This window comes from Drosophila biarmipes, unplaced genomic scaffold, assembly GCF_025231255.1.
Source record: "Drosophila biarmipes strain raj3 unplaced genomic scaffold, RU_DBia_V1.1 ptg000024l, whole genome shotgun sequence".
In the NCBI taxonomy this organism is placed as follows: domain Eukaryota; kingdom Metazoa; phylum Arthropoda; class Insecta; order Diptera; family Drosophilidae; genus Drosophila; species Drosophila biarmipes.
This window is the reverse complement of record NW_026114541.1, coordinates 962,235-990,177: the sequence shown is the minus strand read 5'-3', so window position 1 is coordinate 990,177 and position 27,943 is coordinate 962,235. Positions and strand designations below refer to the sequence as shown.

Below are 27,943 nucleotides of genomic sequence, written 5' to 3'. Positions count from 1 at the left end.
CAAGCTCAGCGAGGCAGCTATTATTAGATATGTTCGCTCAGGTCTGCAGCATTGAGAATTGCAAAGCAGTATTGCAGCAATTCATTTCTCAACAATGAAGCAACTTCGTGATGCAGCCGAGTCTTATTTTGTCAAAGAGTACGAGTAAGAGAGAATATTCAAAGAAAACCAGCAACTTCGAGCGGAAGCAGAACACCGATGTTAAGCCAAAGGATTCCTTGAACTGTTATAATTGCGGAGAAATGGAACACTTTGCTAATTTGTGTCCAAAGGATAAGAAAAAGTCACGCTGTACCAAATGCAACAAGTTCCACGAGCCAAATGGATGTTGCCAGGCCCAGAATGTCATGCGTTTAGGAGCCACAAATCGGGACTATCTATTCACCAGGAAAATCTGCGTTCAAGCTCAACTTTGAGTCAGGCGATTCAGAAATCAAACGAGCAGTCCATTAGCCGACAACCCCTGTAAGTTCTTCTGGACAATTTTCATAACGCCAAGGAAAGTGTGCAAGTGCGCAGCTTACTGGAGAAGTTCGCCGATGTTTTCTCGACAGGATTGGAAGACATAGGTAAGACAAGCGTGGTCAAAGCACACATCACAGTCAAAAGCAGTCAGGTAGTAGCACAAGCCCCATATCGAGTTTCTGAGCCAAAGAAGAATATTGTTAGCAGAATGGTCGACGAGCTGCTAAAGCTCCTGCTTTCATCACGTTGTCAACGTCAAAGTACGCCAGCCCGGCGGTGGTCATCAAGAAGCCCTATGGTAGCGATCGAATGTGCTTCGATTACCGCCGTCTGAATAAGCTGATCAAGAAGGAGAATTCCCCAGTGCTAAACATCGAAGAGCGTCTGCAAGAGGCGAAAAGATTTAAATACTTTTCATCCCTGGACCTGAATAGTGGATACTTCCAGATAGAGATAGCATCAAAGAACCGAAAATTTAAAGCGGTTTTCAATCGACTCATTGCAGAGTTACAAGAGAGTGCAGAAAGGTGGCATGATTCACTACATGGACGACATCCTTATTGGCAGCCAAACATTTGATGAGATGTATCCTGAAAGTTCTAAAGGAGTGCGGAGTTGTATAAGCAGTTAATAACATTTCTTGGTCACCAGATACACGTAGAAAGAATCAGCCCTGGAGAAATTATGAAGAACGCTATCAGAATGTTTCCGATACCACCCAATGTAACCGACGTGAGAAAGTTTTTGGGTCTCACTGGTTATTTCCGCAAGTTTGTTCCTGGTTATACCATAATTTCAGCGCCATTGAGAATCCTATTGCACAAGACTCTAGCCGTCGTGGAGTTCTTGGAGCGGTTCAAATATTAGATTTATGACAAGAAGATAAAAGTTATCACCGACTATAATGCCCTGAAGACATCGATGGAGAAGGGAGAACTGATACCCCGGATTGCAAGATGGTGCTTATTTAGAAATTCGACATAGACATAGTTCATCGAGCAGGAACACAGATGAACTGCGTAGACGCACTCAGACGGGCTCCATTTGAGGACGCTCGAGAGGGATACCGCATGTCTAAAGATAGCAGAGACATTAATCGACGAAGAGGACTGGCTATTTTCTATACAGCTGCCGAACGAGAAGATTCAGAAAATTGTTGCAGATATGAAGATGAAAAAGAAAACCGAAACCGACGAGTATGTGATCGAGCAAAATCGCTTGTTTCGAAGGCATAACAACAATTTGTTATGGGTTGTGCCGAAGCAGTTGAGATTTCACATTCTGCATGAATGTCACGAAAAGGCCGAACATATAAGTACAGATAAGAGAATGGCACGAGTTCCAAATCTGTTTTGGTTTCCTTGAATGCGAAACTATGTCAAAGGCTATGTGTCATGTGTAGGCTGTGCGTTTTATAAAACACCAGGTGGACGTCAGGAAGGTCAATACCACTACGATGACATCAAGCCGATTCCATTTTCCACGATACACATGGACCACCTGGGGCTATTTCCGAAGAGTTCCAAGAGAAACAAACATATTCTCATGATAGTCGATGCATTTACCAAGCTCACCAGACCGCATTGTTACCGATCGTGGAACAGCTCTTACATCCAAAGACTTCGAGAAGTACTGCAAATCAAATAACGTGAGACACATCTTAAATGCCGTAAGAACACCCAAAGCCAATGGTCACGCAGGTGTTAGAGTGGGCGTGGCATACATTTTTTGGGTCAATTGATGTGTATTAATGGGACAAATATGTGTTAGCAAAAAAAAAAAAGGTTTCTAGCATTGCCACCGCAGTTTTGGGTGGTTGTTGGGAATATTTTTGGGTTAATCGAGGTATTGATGAAACAAATACATTTCAGTTAAAATATATGTTCTATCATAAAAACTGTAGGCGCTACAGATTTTCTCGGATTGTGGGCATTTAAGTGGGGGAAACAAACATGCCCTGCGCAGGATCGAGGCTCTCGACTACAGCGTTCTTCCTTCTTTTTTTATATTGTTTGATTTGAAAATTTGTAGATGTTTGGCTCTATCAGCTAATCGTCGCCGGTTGGCTTGCTGATGCTTTTTCGCTGGCATAAGGGGCAGCCTCCCCCTCTTTTGTTGATTTTATTTTTCCGATTTGTATGTTTTCGGTTGCCGTTTTTTAGTTTTTCAGCCGCTCTTATTCCATTTGCAGTTTTCTAATTTTTTCTGGTTTTCCACACTTGTTACAGCATTTTTTTAGTCTTTTTAGATAGTTTTATGCAAATATGTTAATTTTCTATTTAAGCAACAGGGGATATGAAGAGCGCAGACATATTAATCGTATTCAAGTAAGTCGGCCTGTGTGTGAAACACGCCAACACAGCGACAGTTGTCTGCTGGGTGATCATATTACCAATGTACTTGAAAATGTGGTGGCCGTTGGGCTTTTATATATTTAAAATTAAATGCACAGTGTGTTTCCGATTTGTGCGTGTTCATGTGTAGTATACATGAACATGAAGACAGATTAGATTCTGGCTTCGGCAATAGCAACATTTGTTTAACGATTGAAAAGAAGATATTGACGAAATAAACTCTGCCACGCAGATTGAATATTCTTAGAATCTGCTTCGTCCCACTGAACATTTTAAGTATAATAATATAGGAAGCGTTTCCGACCTCATGAAATTTAAATATTATTGATCAGGATCACATGCCGGCTGATCTAGCCATGTCCGTCTGTCCGTATAAATGATGAGACCTCGCACAGACCTCGGAACTGTAGACTGTAGCGCCTGCAGCTCTAATGCTACCGTACATTGAGAGGCTTTTAAGCTGAATAGTCGATAGTCGAGAAACTCGACTATAGCCTTTCTTCTTGTTATTACAGTGAAATAGTTGGTGAATGCTGAAATGCCATTTTTCCATGTGAAAGTCTATTAAGATCAGCTTGTATACTTCGACTGGCTATAAATAAATTATTTAAAGATTTTATCGAACTTGAATGGCAAAGCGTTATTCTACTTAAATCGATCTTCCCTTGACTGACGTTTGGATAGTGTGATTGTCACCTGGTCAGAGGTGATATGTTTGAGCTGTACAACCCAAGGATAAGTTATCTTGATGACACTGTGGAAGTGGCGTGTGGTTGCCCAGATGGGATAGCTAAGCTTCGCGCTATGGTTGGGGAGATTATAATTATCCCTAGCTCATAACGCGATGTAGTTTATTGATTCATTTCACTTTCCATTGGATTTCTGGTCTATCAAGTTGGAAATAAGCATTAATAAACGTTGGTATGACACTCGTTTCAAAAGACTCGTAGGGAGGTGAACAATTTGTGTTATTAGGTGTGGAGCACCCGATAAAAACCACCCCCTCTTATACCCGTTAAACCGCCCAAGAACTTAAAAAAAATCGTAAGTTTGCACTATGGTATCTCTCAAGTAATCAAAGAAAGAAAACTGTAACCTTAGATATAGATTCGTTAACTTTAGTTGCACTGCAATTTTGCTACGTGGACTTGACACGCCCTTTCTAACGCCCACAGTGTCTCAGGGAGCACGAAAGAAAATGCAATTTCACGAACCCACCTGACCTCTTACTAACATTGCTAAGGCGTCTTCTGCCTAAATTGTGCATTTATTCCAAGAGCTTTTAAATTCAAGAATGATACCACTGTCTTTCTACAGATCTTCTTAATATAGTACAAGGATGTTTTGAGCTTATAGGTGACCTGCTATAAGTGAATAATATGTTAGTTACGATATTACATTTTTATACCTGCCCTGCAACGAACCACGAGCGGCACACAGATTGGAGTGAACAGAACAACTTCGCCTTTTATCATTTCCCACTATTTTGCTCCAAGGGTAATGTGCGATTTTTGCAAGTTTTAATGTTTGTAAATTAGTTCAGCCTTTGGTAAGAACTGGGTAATGGCAAAATGGCTGCTTGCGCAAGGACAGAAAAAGGAAACCCAGAGGTGTGCAGCTGATAAAAAGCTATCGTTCTATAGTTTCCAGGTCCTGCCGTATATAAAACAAAATAAAGGTGTGTTATTATTACGACCTTCACGTAGGCCGAAGAGCCTTCGACTAAATGTAGCACAGCAACCATTCAAGGAGAATTATACTAATTAAAAGCCTTCGAACCAAGGTGACGAAATGAGATCTTTGACCGTACCATACGTAACGGTGGTTGGACCATAAGTTTTTAAAGGGTCTTGAGGGATTTCACCCCATGTGATTAACTGAAACCTTCTATATGCCCAATTTTATTCAACATGTCTATACATTTTGCTAAAGACTGCAGACTTTGTGAGTTTTTGGAGTCTGAATTTTTGGCAACGTGCCGTACAGGCAAGGCAGTATAGTTGACTTTAACCGTGCAGCTGTATTTTGTTCAAAATTTTCCGACGCTACCCAGCCAAAGACAGTATCACGTAGGGTTGGACCTGAATGCCTGTGACGTATTGGTCCTTCCCTAAGCAAGTCAAAAAACAAGTATGTGCCGATCAGCGATTATCTACGCTTTAGGGTTTGTTAAAGTTAGGGTCTGCTAGGAAGATAACATTTGGAATTCAATCAAGAGAGATTGCAATTGCTTCAGGACGACACCCTGCTTTTCAAAGTCGACCCCGAGTCTACCAAAATTCTAGCGCACAGCTTGTCTCCTGGCTGCCTTCGAAACCCGATGAGTGCCGACGAGGTATAGGTTGAATAAGCAAGGTGAGGGCACTTGATTGTCAGGAGGCGGCGGCAAAAGATAACTAAACGTAACTTGACACGTCGAGATATACCGATATTGAAATGAAATGTTGAAATTTTGTACAAATTCGACAACGAGATGATTGGCAAGCTGCTTAGGCAATTAATGCAGAGATCATGCTCTTTACAAATTTGAACTGAGCTTTTACAAAATTTCATCTGACTTACATAAGTGACATTTTAAGCTGTGTTCTCTGGTAGGTCAGGATACTGCTAGCCCCGATTGACTATAAGTAAAACGGAATGGAATCGTAATTAAGTTGTTCTTCCCATCGCGACCGCGTTTTGGGATCTACTCTAGTCATGACAATGAGAATTATCATTGCATTGGCTATGATTTTCTCGTTGCCGAGCAAGATAAGAAATTCATAAAAAATAACTACGGTGTCGATGAGAGATCGTAACGCTGCAGCGGATGGCGCTTCCGTTACAAACAATCGAGGTATACTTTTAAAATATATCAAACACGGATTATCATAAGCCCTATTCAAGGCCGCATGGGCCTTTTAGTAATTTGCTTTAGTGATCTGGTAAGCCTTTATTGTGCCTAACGTTTCTTTTCCTAAATAGGACAACAAATGGTTTAATTTCCTAACATTGGATAACGAGTTATCGCTGTGTGTAAGTAAATCTATAACATTTTTTAGCTCGAGTTGCCGTCGATTTTGGGAGTTTCAAATATGGTAGTTTGCCGTGGCTTGTTGAAGAATTAAATTATTTGCAAAAGTAGAATGATTTTGTTCCCAATCAGAACAATTGCAGTTTAACATTAAAAAAGCCTTTTCTGATTCACATAATTACTCTAACTCCTCAATTTCAATTCAATATACACTGCTATAATTGTTGTTGCAACTCGAACGCCTTTTTAATTTATCCATTTAAAATACTTCAGCGACATCTCATTTCGCAAGCATTAGGGGGAGTTTATAGAATGCGTCCACCTGCTCTGAGTTGGTTCCACCAATAGGTTTTCGACTTCCACTCATTCTTACCAGCAACTTCCCTTTTTTAGGTTATTTTTAACAAGAAAATGCCAATGCAATGCTGCTTGTAGCGAAACAATGTCTGCAAATAGTCCGAAACAACCAAAGAGCATGTAAAGAACGAGGCAAGGCAGCAAAGTAATAACGAATTAGTGTATATGTGTTGCATATTGGGCTTTTTGTGGTTGATGACTGAATGCCGTCGCCGGGACATGTCCGAGCGCAAAAAGCTGTTTTGTTTTTTTTCTGCCCAAAACTGTATGCTGCTGTCAACGCCAGCAGAGAATTTGGAGCAGCGTAGAAGACTTCCGACGAAAGCATTTCGGCAAAAAAGAGAGGGAGAGCTTCGGATATTACCCTCTCTTTCTGGGTCTTATAATCTGCCTGCCCTCGGCTCTCAGAGAGCAAAATTCGGCCGATGCCGAAGACCTGGCATTCTGTTTGAGTTATGAAAAGAGGAGCAAGGGCTGTTTAAATTTGTTCGCTGCGACACATTTGAATTTATTAATAAAAGTGATAATTAAAAAAAATAAATAAATCAAGTCAGGTATGTGCTTCCTTAAGTTGAAGATGTTGTACGTTGATCCACGTATAAAGAACTTCCCTTTTTGAGATTTTTTAATTCTGGTTCCGTTAACCGAAAGTGGCGTGATGAAATCCCTCAAAGGTTTTTAAGCCGTTTGATAACGTAAATATATAAATATTCAAGAACATGCCTTAATTTTTTCAAGAGCGTTGGACAGGGATTCGAGGACCCTGACCGAAAAGCAAAGATAAATATTAAAAACAAATTATCCAAAAAAATTGACTTTTCAATAATAATTCTACTTTTACAGAAAATTTAAATGATACAATTTAAATAAAATATAGTGAAAAGTTAATTAATATGTATGTATTTTAAATTTAATAATTTCCGACGGGATTCCCCTGGGAGTTGTCCCTTGCACGGGAAAGTCCCTGGAAAAATCGAACATTTCCGACGGGATTTCCGCGGGACGTGTCCCTTGCACGGGAAAGTACATGGAAAAATCGCGAATTTCCCAAGGAACGTTTCCCGTGCACGGAAAAGTGCATGGAAAAATCTCGAATTTCCGATGGGACTTCCCCTGTGTGATAGGTATTTGTGAAAGTTGTGGTAATAAAGTTTTGAATGCACTCCTGAGACGAGATGTATATTGGAGATTTACCATTTGCTGCGACGAGCTTGAAAGTTCGCTGATGGTATCCGACAAGGTATGTGAACGCACTGCACTTATAATTATATAAAAATTTTGATCGACCGCCATCTGTGTAAATGTGCATTATTCAAGGAGCTTTCCATTTAAACAACGTTACAAAGTATACTTTTTGATATCTTCTTTAATATATTACTTAGTACTTGGCGGATCTTATATCCTTGCTTGAGCAATTAACTCTCCATATTCCCGAAAGAAAAGAAACTTTTGATAAGTCCTAAAAATGTGTAAGCCAGAATTGGGTAAAACAGAGAGATAGAGTAAAAAACATGCACAAATTCTTTTCAAATATATTAATGAGGTAAGAGTATTTGTGCATAAAAACTCTAAAAATAATAAATAAAAATATTAATTAAGTTACGTTCGAATTTATTAGCTGTCAAAGATAGGTATTATTTAGATATATTAAGTTACGTACCCAAATAATACATACATATTTGGTGAAATAACCGATGTAGTAAAGGCAAATTCGCGAAAACCACACAGAAAGGAAAAATTTTAGAAATGTCGACAACAAAAGTAATTTACGTAAGCTCTTGGAAACTTCGTGTATTGACAAATTCAGCACCAAAGAAGCCATTAACACAATGGCCAAATTTTTTGAACTAATCACTACAATGAACGAAGCCATCATAAAGTACTTATAATTTAGTTATAATGTAATGACTGAAAATGCAAACTCAATATTATTTGCCTAATAAGACCAAGAACATCGTGCTAATTACAAAAACAAAGGTATTTATTATATATATTATTATAATAAAATAAATTATAATCGTGAAAAAAGCCCGAATTTTAACTATAATAACAATAATGGAGATAGCAACAATGGAAAGAATGTATGAAGTAAGCACCAAAATAAACTCTTATAATAATAAAAAAAGAAAGGAAGTTAATTTCGGCGAGCTAAAATACATAATAATAATAAACCCTTGCAGTTATAAGAAATAATGCACGCTAGTAATGGTAAATTTTTAAGGATTGTTGCTGGCATCAGTGATCTTCCAAAAAAATATTTCATCATTTCTCTGACCATTTCTTTGACAACTAAATGTTAGAGTCGTCCAATTTCAATTAAATATAATTCAAAATCCTTAAAAATATAAAAAATGATATTCCCAATATAGTAAGATAATATGTCAAAAACCACCGAAGCTTTCATTTGCTTCATATTATTTTCAACCAATTTTTCTATTGTTCCTATAACACCTATATATATAATATTTTGCCACTAATTTTCCGATCGTTCATATGGCAGCTATATGATATAGTCGTCCGATTTTGATAAAATTTAATTCGAAATTCAGAACTAATTAATAAATGTTACTTCTAGGCTTAGAAGGTTATATGTTAAACAAGAAATGAAGTTAACTTCGGAAAGCCGAAGTTTGTATACCCTTGCAGTTGTAAAAAATAATCAATAATTTTATTAAATTGAATTCGAAATTCTTAAAAATATAAAAATGTATATTCCCAAAATTATAAGATAATATGTCAAAAAGCCCCAAAGCTATAATTTGTTTCATATTATTTCCCACCAATTATCCGATCGTTCCTATGACAGCTATCTGATATAGTCGATTTTAATAAAATTTAATTCGAAATTCAAAACCAAATAAAAATACTATTTCCAAGCGTAGGAGGTTATAAGTTAAAAAACACCGAAGATATAATTTTCAATATTATTTCACTACTAATTTTCCGATTGTTCCCATGAGGGCTATATGATATAGTCGTCCGATTTTGATAAAATTTAATTCAAAAATCAGAACTAATTTAAAAATGTTAAGTCCAAGCTTAGAAAGGTATATGTTAAAAAACACCGAAGATATAATTTTTTCCCCGATAGTTTCTATGGGAGCTATAAGATATATTTGTCCGATCCGGCTGGTTCCGACTTATATACTACATGCAATAGAAGGAAAGTTTCAGCCCGATAGCTTTAAAACTGAGAGACTAGTTTGCGTTGGCTAGATCGACTCGTCTAGTGACGCTGATGGGGTCGGAAACGATTCCTTCACTGCGTTGCAAACTCCTGACTGAAATCTTTATATCCTCTTCAAATTCAAATTTAAATAACGGCTTCAATGCGTCGCTCCACTTTTGAAGTTGCTGCAGGGATGTTTAATACTCCCGGTGCCAGCGCTTTCTAACCCCTTGGTACATTGACTGCAAGTGCTGTCAAGTAGGTGAGATAAGTATCAGGTCTGTAACATAACAATCAGGGTTTGCATCTGTACAAAGGTCCCATGGAGTGACGCAGATGCAATTTTACGAAGCGTACCGATGACTCCCACTTCCCTCCCTTCCCTGGCGAATGTGGAGGTATAAAACTCCACTTAATTACATCATTGGCCAGCGATTGTGTTACATTGCGTTGATGCTTCTGCGCAGATAAAAGTTGCTGCATCTCAATTAAAGCCCGTTTGGCACCCACAAAATTCGTCCCATTATCGCTAAAGATCTGTGAGAACTTTCCTCGAAGGGACATGAAACGCCAACGATGTGCCAGAAATGTGTTTTTGCTAAGATCGGTGTCCAGTTCCAAATGTATGGCTGATGTCAGAAGGTAAATAAAAAGGCATCTGTAGCCGTTAGTTCTACGGGGATTACGTCCTCTCCTTTCCTTAAGTACAAATGGTCCAGGGTAATCACAGCCTGAGTGATTGAAGGGAAAGGCGAATGCGGTAGATGGGCCATGAATTGGTGCTCCATAAATTTACGTTGACGGAAAAATTTTAAACAGTTTTAAACCAGATTTCATATCAGATTAGGTGCATCAACGATCATAAAAATAATATTCCAAAATCATTTTTGTTGGGCGGTTCGACTTCGGAAACAGTATAGGGTGCCTTACATCAGCTAGAAACTGTGAGTTGTGAGTAATCGGTGAAAGCTTTACCAACTGTGAGCGGCTTTGAAGTTGATTTTTTTCTGTCAGTAGCTTGAGTTCCTCCTTTAAACATTTCTGACTCTCTTGCAGGCAAAGGATGCGAGCAGCCTCAATCTCTTTAAAGGAGTGTAACTTTCCATTTGTCAGAGTTTTATTAGCCTTGGTCTATTGGATCAAGCGTTAGCTACAACGCGTATGAGCTTTGTCCAGGACGATATGTGACCAAAGCTTCGATTGGTGACAATGAGCAGGCTTCCTGAGTGGTTAATGCGGTGGATTTCACTTCTTCTTTGCCATGGCTTTCTAAAATACAAGAACAAAACCTTGAGTAGCTAAACTTTACCGTTAGCACATCTGGATCTTGCAGCCATTGAGGTCCCATCCACCATACTCGTAAGTCGAAATGGAGGAGTTCTGAAGCAAGCAGACTGTGCCACATCGCCGGATTCTACTTTGTTTTTACGTGATGCCATACCTTGCGCGGTAAGGCTTCAAGTATTTCTGACGTTCTATTAGCAACAAGCTTTCAAGCTTCGATGGTGGATGTGAATGCCAAGACAGGACTATGTTTGACTAGCACCATGCATGTAATTCAATTTCATTGTGTTGTAGCGCATCCTTAACTGATAAGAACAGGCGGCTCAGGATCAAATCGCCACACAGCTCGAGATGCGGTAGCAACTCTGGTTTTTCCTGCTATAAGCGAAACAAATACGGTGCCATCTGCTTGCACATATCTGCTATAGATGACTGCGGAATATGCCTTGATGGAGACATCTGAAAATCCAGTTCGATGTGATCTTTATTGTTTGAGACAAACCGTGGCAGGCGAAGATCTCGAAGTATGTGTAGGTCGTTGAGGCATTTGTTTCACCAATCCGCACTTTTCGGAGGAAGATCCGTGTCCTTGCAGAGATCGAGCAGCCACAATTCTTGGAACAGAATTTTCAACTGCACAACCACTGGCGAAAGAATACCCCGCGGGTCAAAGATGCGTGCCACATCTGACAGTACTTGCCGTTTGATGCCCATTTACAAAGTTCCATGCCTGCACATTTCATTAATTGTATCAACTTATTTTGATTGTGAATGAGCTCCTACTCGGTATATGTCAGTACGTCGTCCACATAAAACTGCTCCTTTAGGTCTAACTGAACCCGTATCCTTCCTGCCAGAAATGGTGCGCAAGATGTGCCATGTAACATTTGGGTGATTACATGGTCATGAGTGGTCAACTAAAAGTTTGGCCGTTTGTTAATTACTTCTGGGGATAGTTCTCGCATGTGGCCTAACTTAAGATAATCCCGCATGAATTGCAAGTACTGTGAGTGCAGATTGGGGTCTTCCTACAAGCGGCGTTCTATACTCCTGAATCTTGTTAGTGCTCCCTGCAATGTATCTGAAAACTGTTCCTTGGAGTTTTTGAACGCAAGTTCGACGATGTAACGCCCCACAGAGTCTCTATTGTGTGTTTTGACAAAGTGCTGTTCAACTTGATTGTCATCTGGTTTTCCATGAAATTACTGGTTGACATCCTCGAGTTCCCTAAAGCTCTGTAGAGATGGGTCAGTGTCAATAGCGTAGTCACTGGCGAGGTGTATATCGACTGGCGCCAACAACTGATAGTCAGAATGCGCAAGTTCAAATCCAGCGAATGCCTTGAACGCTGAGGCGGCGATATCATATCTTACCAATATGGGGGTCATTTTGCTGGGTACGTGGGCACGTATCTTCATTATGTGATCTGAGATTCTTGAACGCAAGTCCAGTGTGCTGCAGCCTCTAGTTGTCTCAGCCTTGATAGACGAAATTCCTGACATCAAGATTCGTGACGGCGAGCGGGCCAGTTCGAGTGCTTGAACGCACCGCTAGGAGATTTACGACCATTCCGTAACACTGTTCAAAAGAACATGGCATGTAGTGTGTGCTTCTTTTGCGTTTAGCAGAGAGGGGTGCCATTGTGGCAAACCTTACATGTGAATTTGGACTCAAACTTTCGCGACACATGCCCAGGCTTAAGGCAGTTAAAACAAAGGTATTTGGCCTTAACAAATATGCGTCTTTGCTCGACTGACTATTCACCAAACTGTGAGTAGGCGTATATCTTGTGCTCCTTGGGCTTACACTTTACACAAGAGTATCAAGAGGTTGCTGCCATCGATACTAAAACGTGTGCTTATCGCTTTGCCCTGCCATGTTGTGTTTTGACCTTAGAGTCTATGTCTGACTCACTTTTGCTGAGATCAAATGCCTCGCAAAGTCGGTCTAAAATATTGAGAAGATAATTCCCTGCTGCATCCAGGCCACGTAAAATTTTGGTGGCTCCGTCCGTCACCCTGCGCAGAACTGCTACATATACTCTAACGGTCGAAGGAATGTCTACAAATGTCTTCAGCAGAGTGTTAACAATGTGACGTGGTCTATTGTAACGATCAATCAGGCAAGTCCAAGCAGCCTCTTAAACTGCATTCGTTATTGACATATGGCGAATCGTCAGTGATGTACGTTTTAAGTAGTGCAAATTTTGTATTGCTGTCAAGTGCTGATTGCTATGGATTGTGCCCTGGAATATGTTCTTGAAGGCTGGCCACTCCTTGTACTCGCCAGTGAATAGCTTGATGTGGATTTTTGCAGTTTGTTATGCATTACCGTTGTTGCTGAGTTTGCCCTCAAAAGCATGGCTTGTTGCTCATCCAAACGCTCATTCAGCAGCTGTTATTGTTCCAGAAGACGAACTAGGTTTTCGTTTTCTTCTCTTCATATCATTGATGAGGTCTCGTAAGGGTTGCAGGATTGTCTAAAGTTGCCTTCTCTGTCATTCTCCTGAGCTTCTTCACAGGTGCGAATGTGGTTGCGAAATAGTGTGCTCGCCTGCAAGTACTTGCCCTCCTTCTTTTCGTTTTCGATGGCTTGATCCACTCACCCTCCTCTTCGTCAAAAAGGGCCGTTTTGTCGCTAGTGAATTCGAATTCCTTCCAAACGTTTTTGAGCCTATCCAATGACACATATATTTCAGCAAGCTTCCATTTTGATACCACACATATAAGTACAGATAAGAGAATGGCACGAGTTCCAAATCTGTTTTGGTTTCCTTGAATGCGAAACTATGTCAAAGGCTATGTGTCATGTGTAGGCTGTGCGTTTTTTAAAACACCAGGTGGACGTCAGGAAGGTCAATACCACTACGATGACATCAAGCCGATTCCATTTTCCACGATACACATGGACCACCTGGGGCTATTTCCGAAGAGTTCCAAGAGAAACAAACATATTCTCGTGATAGTCGATGCATTTACCAAGCTCACCAGACCGCATTGTTACCGATCGTAGAACAGCTCTTACATCCAAAGACTTCGAGAAGTACTGCAAATCAAATAACGTGAAACACATCTTAAATGCCGTAAGAACACCCAAAGCCAATGGTCACGCAGGTGTTAGAGTGGGCGTGGCATACATTTTTTGGGTCAATTGATGTGTATTAATGGGACAAATATGTGTTAGCAAAAAAAAAAAGGTTTCTAGCATTGCCACCGCAGTTTTGGGTGGTTGTTGGGAATATTTTTGGGTTAAACGAGGTATTGATGAAACAAATACATTTCAGTTAAAATATATGTTCTATCATAAAAACTGTAGGCGCCACAGATTTTCTCGGATTGTGGGCATTTAAGTGGGGGAAACAAACTTGCCCTGCGCAGGATCGAGGCTCTCGACTACAGCGTTCTTCCTTCTTTTTTTTATATTGTTTGATTTGAAAATTTGTAGATGTTTGGCTCTATCAGCTAATCGTCGCCGGTTGGCTTGCTGATGCTTTTTCGCTGGCATAAGGGGCAGCCTCCTACTCTTTTGTTGATTTTATTTTTCCGATTTGTATGTTTTCGGTTGCCGTTTTTTAGTTTTTCAGCCGCTCTTATTCCATTTGCAGTTTTCTAATTTTTTCTGGTTTTCCACACTTGTTACAGCATTTTTTTAGTCTTTTTAGATAGTTTTATGCAAATATGTTAATTTTCTATTTAAGCAACAGGGGATATGAAGAGCGCACGACATATTAATCGTATTCAAGTAAGTCGGCCTGTGTGTGAAACACGCCAACACAGCGACAGTTGTCTGCTGGGTGATCATATTACCAATGTACTTGAAAATGTGGTGGCCGTTGGGCTTTTATATATTTAAAATTAAATGCACAGTGTGTTTCCGATTTGTGCGTGTTCATGTGTAGTATACATGAACATGAAGACAGATTAGATTCTGGCTTCGGCAATAGCAACATTTGTTTAACGATTGAAAAGAAGATATTGACGAAATAAACTCTGCCACGCAGATTGAATATTCTTAGAATCTGCTTCGTCCCACTGAACATTTTAAGTATAATAATATAGGAAGCGTTTCCGACCTCATGAAATTTAAATATTATTGATCAGGATCACATGCCGGCTGATCTAGCCATGTCCGTCTGTCCGTATAAATGATGAGATCTCGCACAGACCTCGGAACTGTAGACTGTAGCGCATGCAGCTCTAATGCTACCGTACATTGAGAGGCTTTTAAGCTGAATAGTCGATAGTCGAGGAACTCGACGGTGTGGAGCACCCGATAAAAGCCACCCCCTCTTATACCCGTTAAACCGCCCAAGAACTTAAAAAAAATCGTAAGTTTGCACTATGGTATCTCTCAAGTAATCAAAGAAAGAAAACTGTAACCTTAGATATAGATTCGTTAACTTTAGTTGCACTGCAATTTTGCTACGTGGACTTGACACGCCCTTTCTAACGCCCACAGTGTCTCAGGGAGCACGAAAGAAAATGCAATTTCACGAACCCACCTGACCTCTTAAAAACATTGCTAAGGCGTCTTCTGCCTAAATTGTGCATTTATTCCAAGAGCTTTTAAATTCAAGAATGATACCACTGTCTTTCTACAGATCTTCTTAATATAGTACAAGGATGTTTTGAGCTTATAGGTGACCTGCTATAAGTGAATAATATGTTAGTTACGATATTACATTTTTATACCTGCCCTGCAACGAACCACGAGCGGCACACAGATTGGAGTGAACAGAACAACTTCGCCTTTTATCATTTCCCACTATTTTGCTCCAAGGGTAATGTGCGATTTTTGCAAGTTTTAATGTTTGTAAATTAGTTCAGCCTTTGGTAAGAACTGGGTAATGGCAAAATGGCTGCTTGCGCAAGGACAGAAAAAGGAAACCCAGAGGTGTGCAGCTGATAAAAAGCTATCGTTCTATAGTTTCCAGGTCCTGCCGTATATAAAACAAAATAAAGGTGTGTTATTATTACGACCTTCACGTAGGCCGAAGAGCCTTCGACTAAATGTAGCACAGCAACCATTCAAGGAGAATTATACTAATTAAAAGCCTTCGAACCAAGGTGACGAAATGAGATCTTTGACCGTACCATACGTAACGGTGGTTGGACCATAAGTTTTTAAAGGGTCTTGAGGGATTTCACCCCATGTGATTAACTGAAACCTTCTATATGCCCAATTTTATTCAACATGTCTATACATTTTGCTAAAGACTGCAGACTTTGTGAGTTTTTGGAGTCTGAATTTTTGGCAACGTGCCGTACAGGCAAGGCAGTATAGTTGACTTTAACCGTGCAGCTGTATTTTGTTCAAAATTTTCCGACGCTACCCAGCCAAAGACAGTATCACGTAGGGTTGGACCTGAGTGCCTGTGACGTATTGGTCCTTCCCTAAGCAAGTCAAAAAACAAGTATGTGCCGATCAGCGATTATCTACGCTTTAGGGTTTGTTAAAGTTAGGGTCTGCTAGGAAGATAACATTTGGAATTCAATCAAAAGAGATTGCAATTGCTTCAGGACGACACCCTGCTTTTCAAAGTAGACCCCGAGTCTACCAAAATTCTAGCGCACAGCTTGTCTCCTGGCTGCCTTCGAAACCCGATGAGTGCCGACGAGGTATAGGTTGAATAAGCAAGGTGAGGGCTTTTGATTGTCAGGAGGCGGCGGCAAAAGATAACTAAACGTAACTTGACACGTCGAGATATACCGATATTGAAATGAAATGTTGAAATTTTGTACAAATTCGACAACGAGATGATTGGCAAGCTGCTTAGGCAATTAATGCAGAGATCATGCTCTTTACAAATTTGAACTGAGCTTTTACAAAATTTCATCTGACTTACATAAGTGACATTTTAAGCTGTGTTCTCTGGTAGGTCAGGATACTGCTAGCCCCGATTGACTATAAGTAAAACGGAATGGAATCGTAATTAAGTTGTTCTTCCCATCGCGACCGCGTTTTGGGATCTACTCTAGTCATGACAATGAGAATTATCATTGCATTGGCTATGATTTTCCCGTTGCCGAGCAAGATAAGAAATTCATAAAAAATAACTACGGTGTCGATGAGAGATCGTAACGCTGCAGCGGATGGCGCTTCCGTTACAAACAATCGAGGTATACTTTTAAAATATATCAAACACGGATTATCATAAGCCCTAATCAAGGCCGCATGGGCCTTTGAGTAATTTGCTTTAGTGATCTGGTAAGCCTTTATTGTGCCTAACGTTTCTTTTCCTAAATAGGACAACAAATGGTTTAATTTCCTAACATTGGATAACGAGTTATCGCTGTGTGTAAGTAAATCTATAACATTTTTTAGCTCGAGTTGCCGTCGATTTTGGGAGTTTCAAATATGGTAGTTTGCCGTGGCTTGTTGAAGAATTAAATTATTTGCAAAAGTAGAATGATTTTGTTCCCAATCAGAACAATTGCAGTTTAACATTAAAAAAGCCTTTTCTGATACACATAATTACTCTAACTCCTCAATTTCAATTCAATATACACTGCTATAATTGTTGTTGCAACTCGAACGCCTTTTTAATTTATCCATTTAAAATACTTCAGCGACATCTCATTTCGCAAGCATTAGGGGGAGTTTATAGAATGCGTCCACCTGCTCTGAGTTGGTTCCACCAATAGGTTTTCGACTTCCACTCATTCTTACCAGCAACTTCCCTTTTTTAGGTTATTTTTAACAAGAAAATGCCAATGCAATGCTGCTTGTAGCGAAACAATGCCTGCAAATAGTCCGAAACAACCAAAGAGCATGTAAAGAACGAGGCAAGGCAGCAAAGTAATAACGAATTAGTCTATATGTGTTGCATATTGGGCTTTTTGTGGTTGATGACTGAATGCCGTCGCCGGGACATGTCCGAGCGCAAAAAGCTGTTTTGTTTTTTTTCTGCCCAAAACTGTATGCTGCTGTCAACGCCAGCAGAGAAATTGGAGCAGCGTAGAAGACTTCCGACGAAAGCATTTCGGCAAAAAAGAGAGGGAGAGCTTCGAAAATTACCCTCTCTTTCTGGGTCTTATAATCTGCCTGCCCTCGGCTCTCAGAGAGCAAAATTCGGCCGATGCCGAAGACCTGGCATTCTGTTTGAGTTATGAAAAGAGGAGCAAGGGCTGTTTAAATTTGTTCGCTGCGACACATTTGAATTTATTAATAAAAGTGATAATTAAAAAAAATAAATAAATCAAGTCAGGTATGTGCTTCCTTAAGTTGAAGATGTTGTACGTTGATCCACGTATAAAGAACTTCCCTTTTTGAGATTTTTTAATTCTGGTTCCGTTAACCGAAAGTGGCGTGATGAAATCCCTCAAAGGTTTTTAAGCCGTTTGATAACGTAAATATATAAATATTCAAGAACATGCCTTAATTTTTTCAAGAGCGTTGGACAGGGATTCGAGGACCCTGACCGAAAAGCAAAGATAAATATTAAAAACAAATTATCCAAAAAAATTGACTTCTCAATAATAATTCTACTTTTACAGAAAATTTAAATGATACAATTTAAATAAAATATAGTGAAAAGTTAATTAATATGTATGTATTTTAAATTTAATAATTTCCGACGGGATTCCCCTGGGAGTTGTCCCTTGCACGGGAAAGTCCCTGGAAAAATCGAAAATTTCCGACGGGATTTCCGCGGGACGTGTCCCTTGCACGGGAAAGTACATGGAGAAATCGCGAATTTCCCAAGGAACGTTTCCCGTGCACGGAAAAGTGCATGGAAAAATCTCGAATTTCCGATGGGACTTCCCCTGTGTGATAGGTATTTGTGAAAGTTGTGGTAATAAAGTTTGAATGCACTCCTGCGACGAGATGTATATTGGAGATTTACCATTTGCTGCGACGAGCTTGAAAGTTCGCTGATGGTATCCGACAAGGTATGTGAACCCACTGCACTTATAATTATATAAAAATTTTGATCGACCGCCATCTGTGTAAATGTGCATTATTCGAGGAGCTTTCCATTTAAACAACGTTACAAAGTATACTTTTTGATATCTTCTTTAATATATTACTTAGTACTTGGCGGATCTTATATCCTTGCTTGAGCAATTAACTCTCCATATTCCCGAAAGAAAAGAAACTTTTGATAAGTCCTAAAAATGTGTAAGCCAGAATTGGGTAAAACAGAGAGATAGAGTAAAAAACATGCACAAATTCTTTTCAAATATATTAATGAGGTAAGAGTATTTGTGCATAAAAACTCTAAAAATAATAAATAAAAATATTAATTAAGTTACGTTCGAATTTATTAGCTGTCAAAGATAGGTATTATTTAGATATATTAAGTTACGTACCCAAATAATACATACATATTTGGTGAAATAACCGATGTAGTAAAGGCAAATTCGCGAAAACCACACAGAAAGGAAAAATTTTAGAAATGTCGACAACAAAAGTAATTTACGTAAGCTCTTGGAAACTTCGTGTATTGACAAATTCAGCACCAAAGAAGCCATTAACACAATGGCCAAATTTTTTGAACTAATCACTACAATGAACGAAGCCATCTAAAGTACTTATAATTTAGTTATAATGTAATGACTGAAAATGCAAACTCAATATTATTTGCCTAATAAGACCAAGAACATCGTGCTAATTACAAAAACAAAGGTATTTATTATATATATTATTATAATAAAATAAATTATAATCGTGAAAAAAGCCCGAATTTTAACTATAATAACAATAATGGAGATAGCAACAATGGAAAGAATGTATGAAGTAAGCACCAAAATAAACTCTTATAATAATAAAAAAAGAAAGGAAGTTAATTTCGGCGAGCTAAAATACATAATAATAATAAACCCTTGCAGTTATAAGAAATAATGCACGCTAGTAATGGTAAATTTTTAAGGATTGTTGCTGGCATCAGTGATCTTCCAAAAAAATATTTCATCATTTCTCTGACCATTTCTTTGACAACTAAATGTTAGAGTCGTCCAATTTCAATTAAATATAATTCAAAATCCTTAAAAATATAAAAAATGATATTCCCAATATAGTAAGATAATATGTCAAAAACCACCGAAGCTTTCATTTGCTTCATATTATTTTCAACCAATTTTTCTATTGTTCCTATAACACCTATATATATAATATTTTGCCACTAATTTTCCGATCGTTCATATGGCAGCTATATGATATAGTCGTCCGATTTTGATAAAATTTAATTCGAAATTCAGAACTAATTAATAAATGTTACTTCTAGGCTTAGAAGGTTATATGTTAAACAAGAAATGAAGTTAACTTCGGAAAGCCGAAGTTTGTATACCCTTGCAGTTGTAAAAAATAATCAATAATTTTATTAAATTGAATTCGAAATTCTTAAAAATATAAAAATGTATATTCCCAAAATTATAAGATAATATGTCAAAAAGCCCCAAAGCTATAATTTGTTTCATATTATTTCCCACCAATTATCCGATCGTTCCTATGACAGCTATCTGATATAGTCGATTTTAATAAAATTTAATTCGAAATTCAAAACCAAATAAAAATACTATTTCCAAGCGTAGGAGGTTATAAGTTAAAAAACACCGAAGATATAATTTTCAATATTATTTCACTACTAATTTTCCGATTGTTCCCATGAGGGCTATATGATATAGTCGTCCGATTTTGATAAAATTTAATTCAAAAATCAGAACTAATTTAAAAATGTTAAGTCCAAGCTTAGAAAGGTATATGTTAAAAAACACCGAAGATATAATTTTTTCCCCGATAGTTTCTATGGGAGCTATAAGATATATTTGTCCGATCCGGCTGGTTCCGACTTATATACTACATGCAATAGAAGGAAAGTTTCAGCCCGATAGCTTTAAAACTGAGAGACTAGTTTGCGTTGGCTAGATCGACTCGTCTAGTGACGCTGATGGGGTCGGAAACGATTCCTTCACTGCGTTGCAAACTCCTGACTGAAATCTTTATATCCTCTTCAAATTCAAATTTAAATAACGGCTTCAATGCGTCGCTCCACTTTTGAAGTTGCTGCAGGGATGTTTAATACTCCCGGTGCCAGCGCTTTCTAACCCCTTGGTACATTGACTGCAAGTGCTGTCAAGTAGGTGAGATAAGTATCAGGTCTGTAACATAACAATCAGGGTTTGCATCTGTACAAAGGTCCCATGGAGTGACGCAGATGCAATTTTACGAAGCGTACCGATGACTCCCACTTCCCTCCCTTCCCTGGCGAATGTGGAGGTATAAAACTCCACTTAATTACATCATTGGCCAGCGATTGTGTTACATTGCGTTGATGCTTCTGCGCAGATAAAAGTTGCTGCATCTCAATTAAAGCCCGTTTGGCACCCACAAAATTCGTCCCATTATCGCTAAAGATCTGTGAGAACTTTCCTCGAAGGGACATGAAACGCCAACGATGTGCCAGAAATGTGTTTTTGCTAAGATCGGTGTCCAGTTCCAAATGTATGGCTGATGTCAGAAGGTAAATAAAAAGGCATCTGTAGCCGTTAGTTCTACGGGGATTACGTCCTCTCCTTTCCTTAAGTACAAATGGTCCAGGGTAATCACAGCCTGAGTGATTGAAGGGAAAGGCGAATGCGGTAGATGGGCCATGAATTGGTGCTCCATAAATTTACGTTGACGGAAAAATTTTAAACAGTTTTAAACCAGATTTCATATCAGATTAGGTGCATCAACGATCATAAAAATAATATTCCAAAATCATTTTTGTTGGGCGGTTCGACTTCGGAAACAGTATAGGGTGCCTTACATCAGCTAGAAACTGTGAGTTGTGAGTAATCGGTGAAAGCTTTACCAACTGTGAGCGGCTTTGAAGTTGATTTTTTTCTGTCAGTAGCTTGAGTTCCTCCTTTAAACATTTCTGACTCTCTTGCAGGCAAAGGATGCGAGCAGCCTCAATCTCTTTAAAGGAGTGTAACTTTCCATTTGTCAGAGTTTTATTAGCCTTGGTCTATTGGATCAAGCGTTAGCTACAACGCGTATGAGCTTTGTCCAGGACGATATGTGACCAAAGCTTCGATTGGTGACAATGAGCAGGCTTCCTGAGTGGTTAATGCGGTGGATTTCACTTCTTCTTTGCCATGGCTTTCTAAAATACAAGAACAAAACCTTGAGTAGCTAAACTTTACCGTTAGCACATCTGGATCTTGCAGCCATTGAGGTCCCATCCACCATACTCGTAAGTCGAAATGGAGGAGTTCTGAAGCAAGCAGACTGTGCCACATCGCCGGATTCTACTTTGTTTTTACGTGATGCCATACCTTGCGCGGTAAGGCTTCAAGTATTTCTGACGTTCTATTAGCAACAAGCTTTCAAGCTTCGATGGTGGATGTGAATGCCAAGACAGGACTATGTTTGACTAGCACCATGCATGTAATTCAATTTCATTGTGTTGTAGCGCATCCTTAACTGATAAGAACAGGCGGCTCAGGATCAAATCGCCACACAGCTCGAGATGCGGTAGCAACTCTGGTTTTTCCTGCTATAAGCGAAACAAATACGGTGCCATCTGCTTGCACATATCTGCTATAGATGACTGCGGAATATGCCTTGATGGAGACATCTGAAAATCCAGTTCGATGTGATCTTTATTGTTTGAGACAAACCGTGGCAGGCGAAGATCTCGAAGTATGTGTAGGTCGTTGAGGCATTTGTTTCACCAATCCGCACTTTTCGGAGGAAGATCCGTGTCCTTGCAGAGATCGAGCAGCCACAATTCTTGGAACAGAATTTTCAACTGCACAACCACTGGCGAAAGAATACCCCGCGGGTCAAAGATGCGTGCCACATCTGACAGTACTTGCCGTTTGATGCCCATTTACAAAAGTTCCATGCCTGCACATTTCATTAATTGTATCAACTTATTTTGATTGTGAATGAGCTCCTACTCGGTATATGTCAGTACGTCGTCCACATAAAACTGCTCTTTTAGGTCTAACTGAACCCGTACCCTTCCTGCCAGAAATGGTGCGCAAGATGTGCCATGTAACATTTGAGTGATTACATGGTCATGTGTGGTCAATTAAAAGCTTGGCCGTTTGTTAATTACTTCTGGGGATAGTTCTCGCATGTGGCCTAACTTAAGATAATCCCGCATGAATTGCAAGTACTGTGAGTGCAGATTGGGGTCTTCCTACAAGCGGCGTTCTACACTCCTGAATCTTGTGAGTGCTCCCTGCAATGTATCTGAAAACTGTTCCTTGGAGTTTTTGAACGCAAGTTCGACGATGTAACGCCCCACAGAGTCTCTATTGTGTGTTTTGACAAAGTGCTGTTCAACTTGATTGTCATCTGGTTTTCCATGAAATTACTGGTTGACATCCTCGAGTTCCCTAAAGCTCTGTAGAGATGGGTCAGTGTCAATAGCGTAGTCACTGGCGAGGTGTATATCGACTGGCGCCAACAACTGATAGTCAGAATGCGCAAGTTCAAATCCAGCGAATGCCTTGAACGCTGAGGCGGCGATATCATATCTTACCAATATGGGGGTCATTTTGCTGGGTACGTGGGCACGTATATTCATTATGTGATCTGAGATCCTTGAACGCAAGTCCAGTGTGCTGCAGCCTCTAGTTGTCTCAGCCTTGATAGACGAAATTCCTGACATCAAGATTCGTGACGGCGAGCGGGCCAGTTCGAGTGCTTGAACGCACCGCTAGGAGATTTACGACCATTCCGTAACACTGTTCAAAAGAACATGGCATGTAGTGTGTGCTTCTTTTGCGTTTAGCAGAGAGGGGTGCCATTGTGGCAAACCTTACATGTGAATTTGGACTCAAACTTTCGCGACACATGCCCAGGCTTAAGGCAGTTAAAACAAAGGTATTTGGCCTTAACAAATATGCGTCTTTGCTCGACTGACTATTCACCAAACTGTGAGTTGGCGTATATCTTGTGCTCCTTGGGCTTACACTTTACACAAGAGTATCAAGAGGTTGCTGCCATCGATACTAAAACGTGTGCTTATCGCTTTGCCTTGCCATGTTGTGTTTTGACCTTAGAGTCTATGTCTGACTCACTTTTGCTGAGATCAAATGCCTCGCAAAGTCGGTCTAAAATATTGAGAAGATAATTCCCTGCTGCATCCAGGCCACGTAAAATTTTGGTGGCTCCGTCCGTCACCCTGCGCAGAACTGCTACATATACTCTAACGGTCGAAGGAATGTCTACAAATGTCTTCAGCAGAGTGTTAAAAATGTGACGTGGTCTATTGTAACGATCAATCAGGCAAGTCCAAGCAGCCTCTTAAACTGCATTCGTTATTGACATATGGCGAATCGTCAGTGATGTACGTTTTAAGTAGTGCAAATTTTGTATTGCTGTCAAGTGCTGATTGCTATGGATTGTGCCCTAGAATATGTTCTTGAAGGCTGGCCACTACTTGTACTCGCCAGTGAATAGCTTGATGTGGATTTTTGCAGTTTGTTATGCATTACCGTTGTTGCTGAGTTTGCCCTCAAAAGCATGGCTTGTTGCTCATTCAGCAGCTGTTATTGTTCCAGAAGACGAACTAGGTTTTCGTTTTCTTCTCTTCATATCATTGATGAGGTCTCGTCAGGGTTGCAGGATTGTCTAAAGTTGCCTTCTCTGTCATTCTCCTGAGCTTCTTCACAGGTGCGAATGAGGTTGCGAAATAGTGTGCTCGCCTGCAAGTACTTGCCCTCCTTCTTTTCGTTTTCGATGGCTTGATCCACTCACCCTCCTCTTCGTCAAAAAGGGCCGTTTTGTCGCTAGTGAATTCGAATTCCTTCCAAACGTTTTTGAGCCTATCCAATGACACATATATTTCATCAAGCTCCCATTTTGATACCACACGTGGATTTTGCGACGCCGCTGCCCTCAACAGTTTGAGCTGATCCATGCTAAACAGTAACTAAATCTAGCGACAAGGACCAAAGATATATTGTGGAATAAAACATTTATTTCCTGAATGTTAAGTGGTCTGTACTTTCTTTGTTGTATTTTCTAGGGGTCCGATGCGTTCAGTTGTAGTCTTAACACTAATTCCTAAATTTTTAAGTGGTAACGCAGCAACAAGAAATATATCAAAGAATGGCAAAGTAAGTATTTCATATACCAAAGGCATATTAAAAACTCAAATTTAAATGTCGGTTTTAATGCGTTCATTAATATGAACTAAATAATTAACACGAGCTGCTGTTCTGACTATCGGTACGTTCCCACAATTCAATATGTTCAGATTTCGGGATCAAAGACTGGAGTCGAAAGTCCAAATTTAGAGAGTCACTCAATAACAACAAAGCCCATTTACAAAAAGCTTGAAAATGTATTTCAGTAAGAATTTTTTTAGCTCTTATAGTTTCCAAGATCTCAGCGTTCATACGAACAGACGGCATGGCAAGATCTTCTCGGCTAGTGATCCTGATCAAGAACATATATATTTTATGAGGTAGAAAAACTTCCTTCTGCCTGTTACGTACTTTCCGACGAATCTAGTAGACCCCTTTATTCTACAAGTAGCGGGTATAATAATTGTTATTATAACACCAATGTTAGACTACCCCAAAACACTCCGGGAAACTCCAAACAACCTTTATGTGCTCAGTAGTAAAAACATGAAAATTTACAAAATTAATCTCAGCCAAAACACATTCGAATATTTATCAATATAGCAAAAGTTCGAGCAACTAAGAAATTCCGAACCACGAAATTCTGCCGATTTTTAATATAGCAAGTACCAGTCAAAAACTCATTTTTAGGATTTATAAATACAATAAATATAGAAAAGGTTTTCAATATAACCATCTTAAAATTTGAACCACTTTCAAACTATGATTCAGTTAAACAGATTTAGACAAAAAAAAACTAAAAACAGATTTAGAAAACAGGGAAAAATCTGTCTAAAGCCAACTTCTAAAAATGTTCTGCCACAATTCCATACGCGGTGCATTCGCAATAGGAATCGAATCGGCAACAACAAACAATTTTTATAAGCAAAAACTAAGATTCACGGATACATAAAGAATTACATAAGTCCTCATAGTCCAAAAGATTAAATTTATGCACAAGTCCAAGAACTCATTACAATAGCTCATTTTTATTGGTACCAAAAAAATCACATTTGATTCTAGAAAAGAAGAAATGGCGATTACTTATTGACTATCCTACATAATGCAGACAGTTCTATCAAACAAAAACACAGACTATTTATAGCTGTTTTTTCGCCAAACTGGTTAGTTTTTCCAAAAGTGGTAGAACTAATGTTTTTTATATTGAGTTGTTTAATATCGTCAAGAATTTCAGTACTCTTAAAAATAACATTTTTGTTTCGAGAGGAGCCCCCCCTTGTTTTGCTTTTTACTTTTGAACTAAGCTTCTGATTTTGACAGTTGAGGCGGTGAGGTGATAGGTGATGATTTTCCAAATTTTGACTCTTACACACCGTTTTTTCTCCCACACCAATTAATTTTTTTTAAGTCTTGGTAATATAAAACAAAGCTAAACTCATAATACATTTGATAATTTTTTATATTCTTAGTGAATAGTTTTTGATTTTTTTCGAAATACCAACTCTTTTTTTTTTATATATAGAACTTTTCAAAAATGTTTATTTCACCAATTATTTCTAAGATAGAGATAAAATTACATATATGTATTAAATTTGTGACCCATGTAAACAACATAAATGAAATTATAAATAATTTGCAAAAGGTAAAAAATCTGTACACAAATTAAGTAATTTCGAAGGAAATAAATTTTACTTAATTGACATACAAGAGAATTATTTATACAAATTTTTCCTTATCTTCACTGATACTATGATTGCTAAAACCGCGCGGGACAGAACTTGTGCGTTCTTTTCTGCACACATACGTATGTATGTTTTTACCATTCAGTTCAGAAAAAAAAAGTTTCACTTGTTAATCACCTTGTGAATACGAAGTGAAATGCCAGCGTGCGCGAGTGAAGAGCAAATGAAAATAGAAATATGTATGGGATGTCGGATTTTTCACAAGTGCCAAGTGGAAATTTTTAGACGACACTCAAGGTTTTACTTGTTTCTATATACGCATGTAAGTGTCTGGTCCCATGTGAAATCACTTTTGAAATTAAAAATATTTCCAATGAGTTTTCACTTATAAGACGTTTTAAAAGCATTTTAAAAAAATATATTTATCTATTTATTTTTAAACAAAATTTTCTTTATATTTTACTTAGCCGCCACCATTGTACTGCGATATGTTTTGACTTACCCGATATTGGCCCAAATTGTCAACAACACAGGTGAATGATATGTCACGTCCTATTGGTATTGTAATGTTATTCAACTTCGCCAAAAAAGATGGACTTATTTCATCTGACTCGCTGTTACCTAAAAAATAGTGATGAAATATTTATATTACAATATTTTGGATCCTTATTTGAGCAAACTGGTATATGTGCAATGCTATTTGGTTTTACCGCTTTACATTGGCTACTTTGAAAAAAAAAACCTGAAAATATGTGAATTTAGATGTCGGCCTTAGAAATACCAAACTTTGTTCTCAAAAGAATCCATTTTTCGAGCAGATTTAGAACATTCTGCTCGCTACTATTCGTTAGGCTAGCTCAGTATATTGTGTGTGTTCGTCCCACCAAATTTATATAAACGTGACCGCCCAGTAGCTCAGTGAAAAAGCACAGAATTCCCGGGTTCGTAAAGGGTTTATTGAGGGTATAATTACAGACGACTTTGTAACTCAGATGGCCTTGATATTGCCACTTGTGTCCCTTGGTGTCTTCGACGGTTCTGGTTATCTGGACGTTCTCGACTCGTTGACTTGGTGCTCCAGTCCTGTAGCTTCCGCTGGGTTCGACCTGTCTGGCGTAACTGTCCCGATGTGGTGGCTGGCGTAATGATGGCGATGTCCTGCTTACTGCTTCTGGTTGCGTGGCTGGACGTAGTGAGGCTTCTGGTACTCGGGATCTCGGGCATATGCCGCTCTGACTTTACGAGTCGTAACCGTTGCCACTCCTGGAAAACTCCACTCGAGACCGTACTGATCGACCGCTCTCCCTTCTTGTTGATCGTGCCAGGACCTGCTCAATTTTACCTGACGAGCGAGGCTCACTGGGCTTAGACAGGCTTGTCCCCGAGCTCACGATTTCTCGTCACGGGCCTTCACTGTTCAAACGATGACATACTCTCCAGGCGTAACATCAGGATTTCGTAGGCGTGTGAAGCCCTCTGGTCCTCGAAGATTCCTGGTACACCAATCTCGAACGTTTCAACGTTGCGATTTTCTTCCTTGTAGGCTCCCACGGCGCTGCTTCCGACGACTCCACTTGTTTTGGATGATG

At 39.2% G+C, this 27,943-nt stretch overlaps 1 protein-coding gene across 2 annotated transcripts in view; it reads right to left on the bottom strand.

Moving 5' to 3' along the window:
• LOC108025970 (protein amalgam) overlaps window positions 1–27,943 on the bottom strand; it is a 591,701-nt gene that overhangs the window by 403,704 nt on the left and 160,054 nt on the right. For both annotated transcript variants that reach the window (XR_007765681.1, XM_050890374.1), the window contains exon 3: window positions 26,857–26,975. Coding sequence is in view for 1 of the 2 variants with exons in the window: in XM_050890374.1 (XP_050746331.1) it covers window positions 26,857–26,975 (119 nt within the window). In the remaining variant the exon portion in view is untranslated. The remainder of the gene's footprint in view (window positions 1–26,856; window positions 26,976–27,943) is intronic.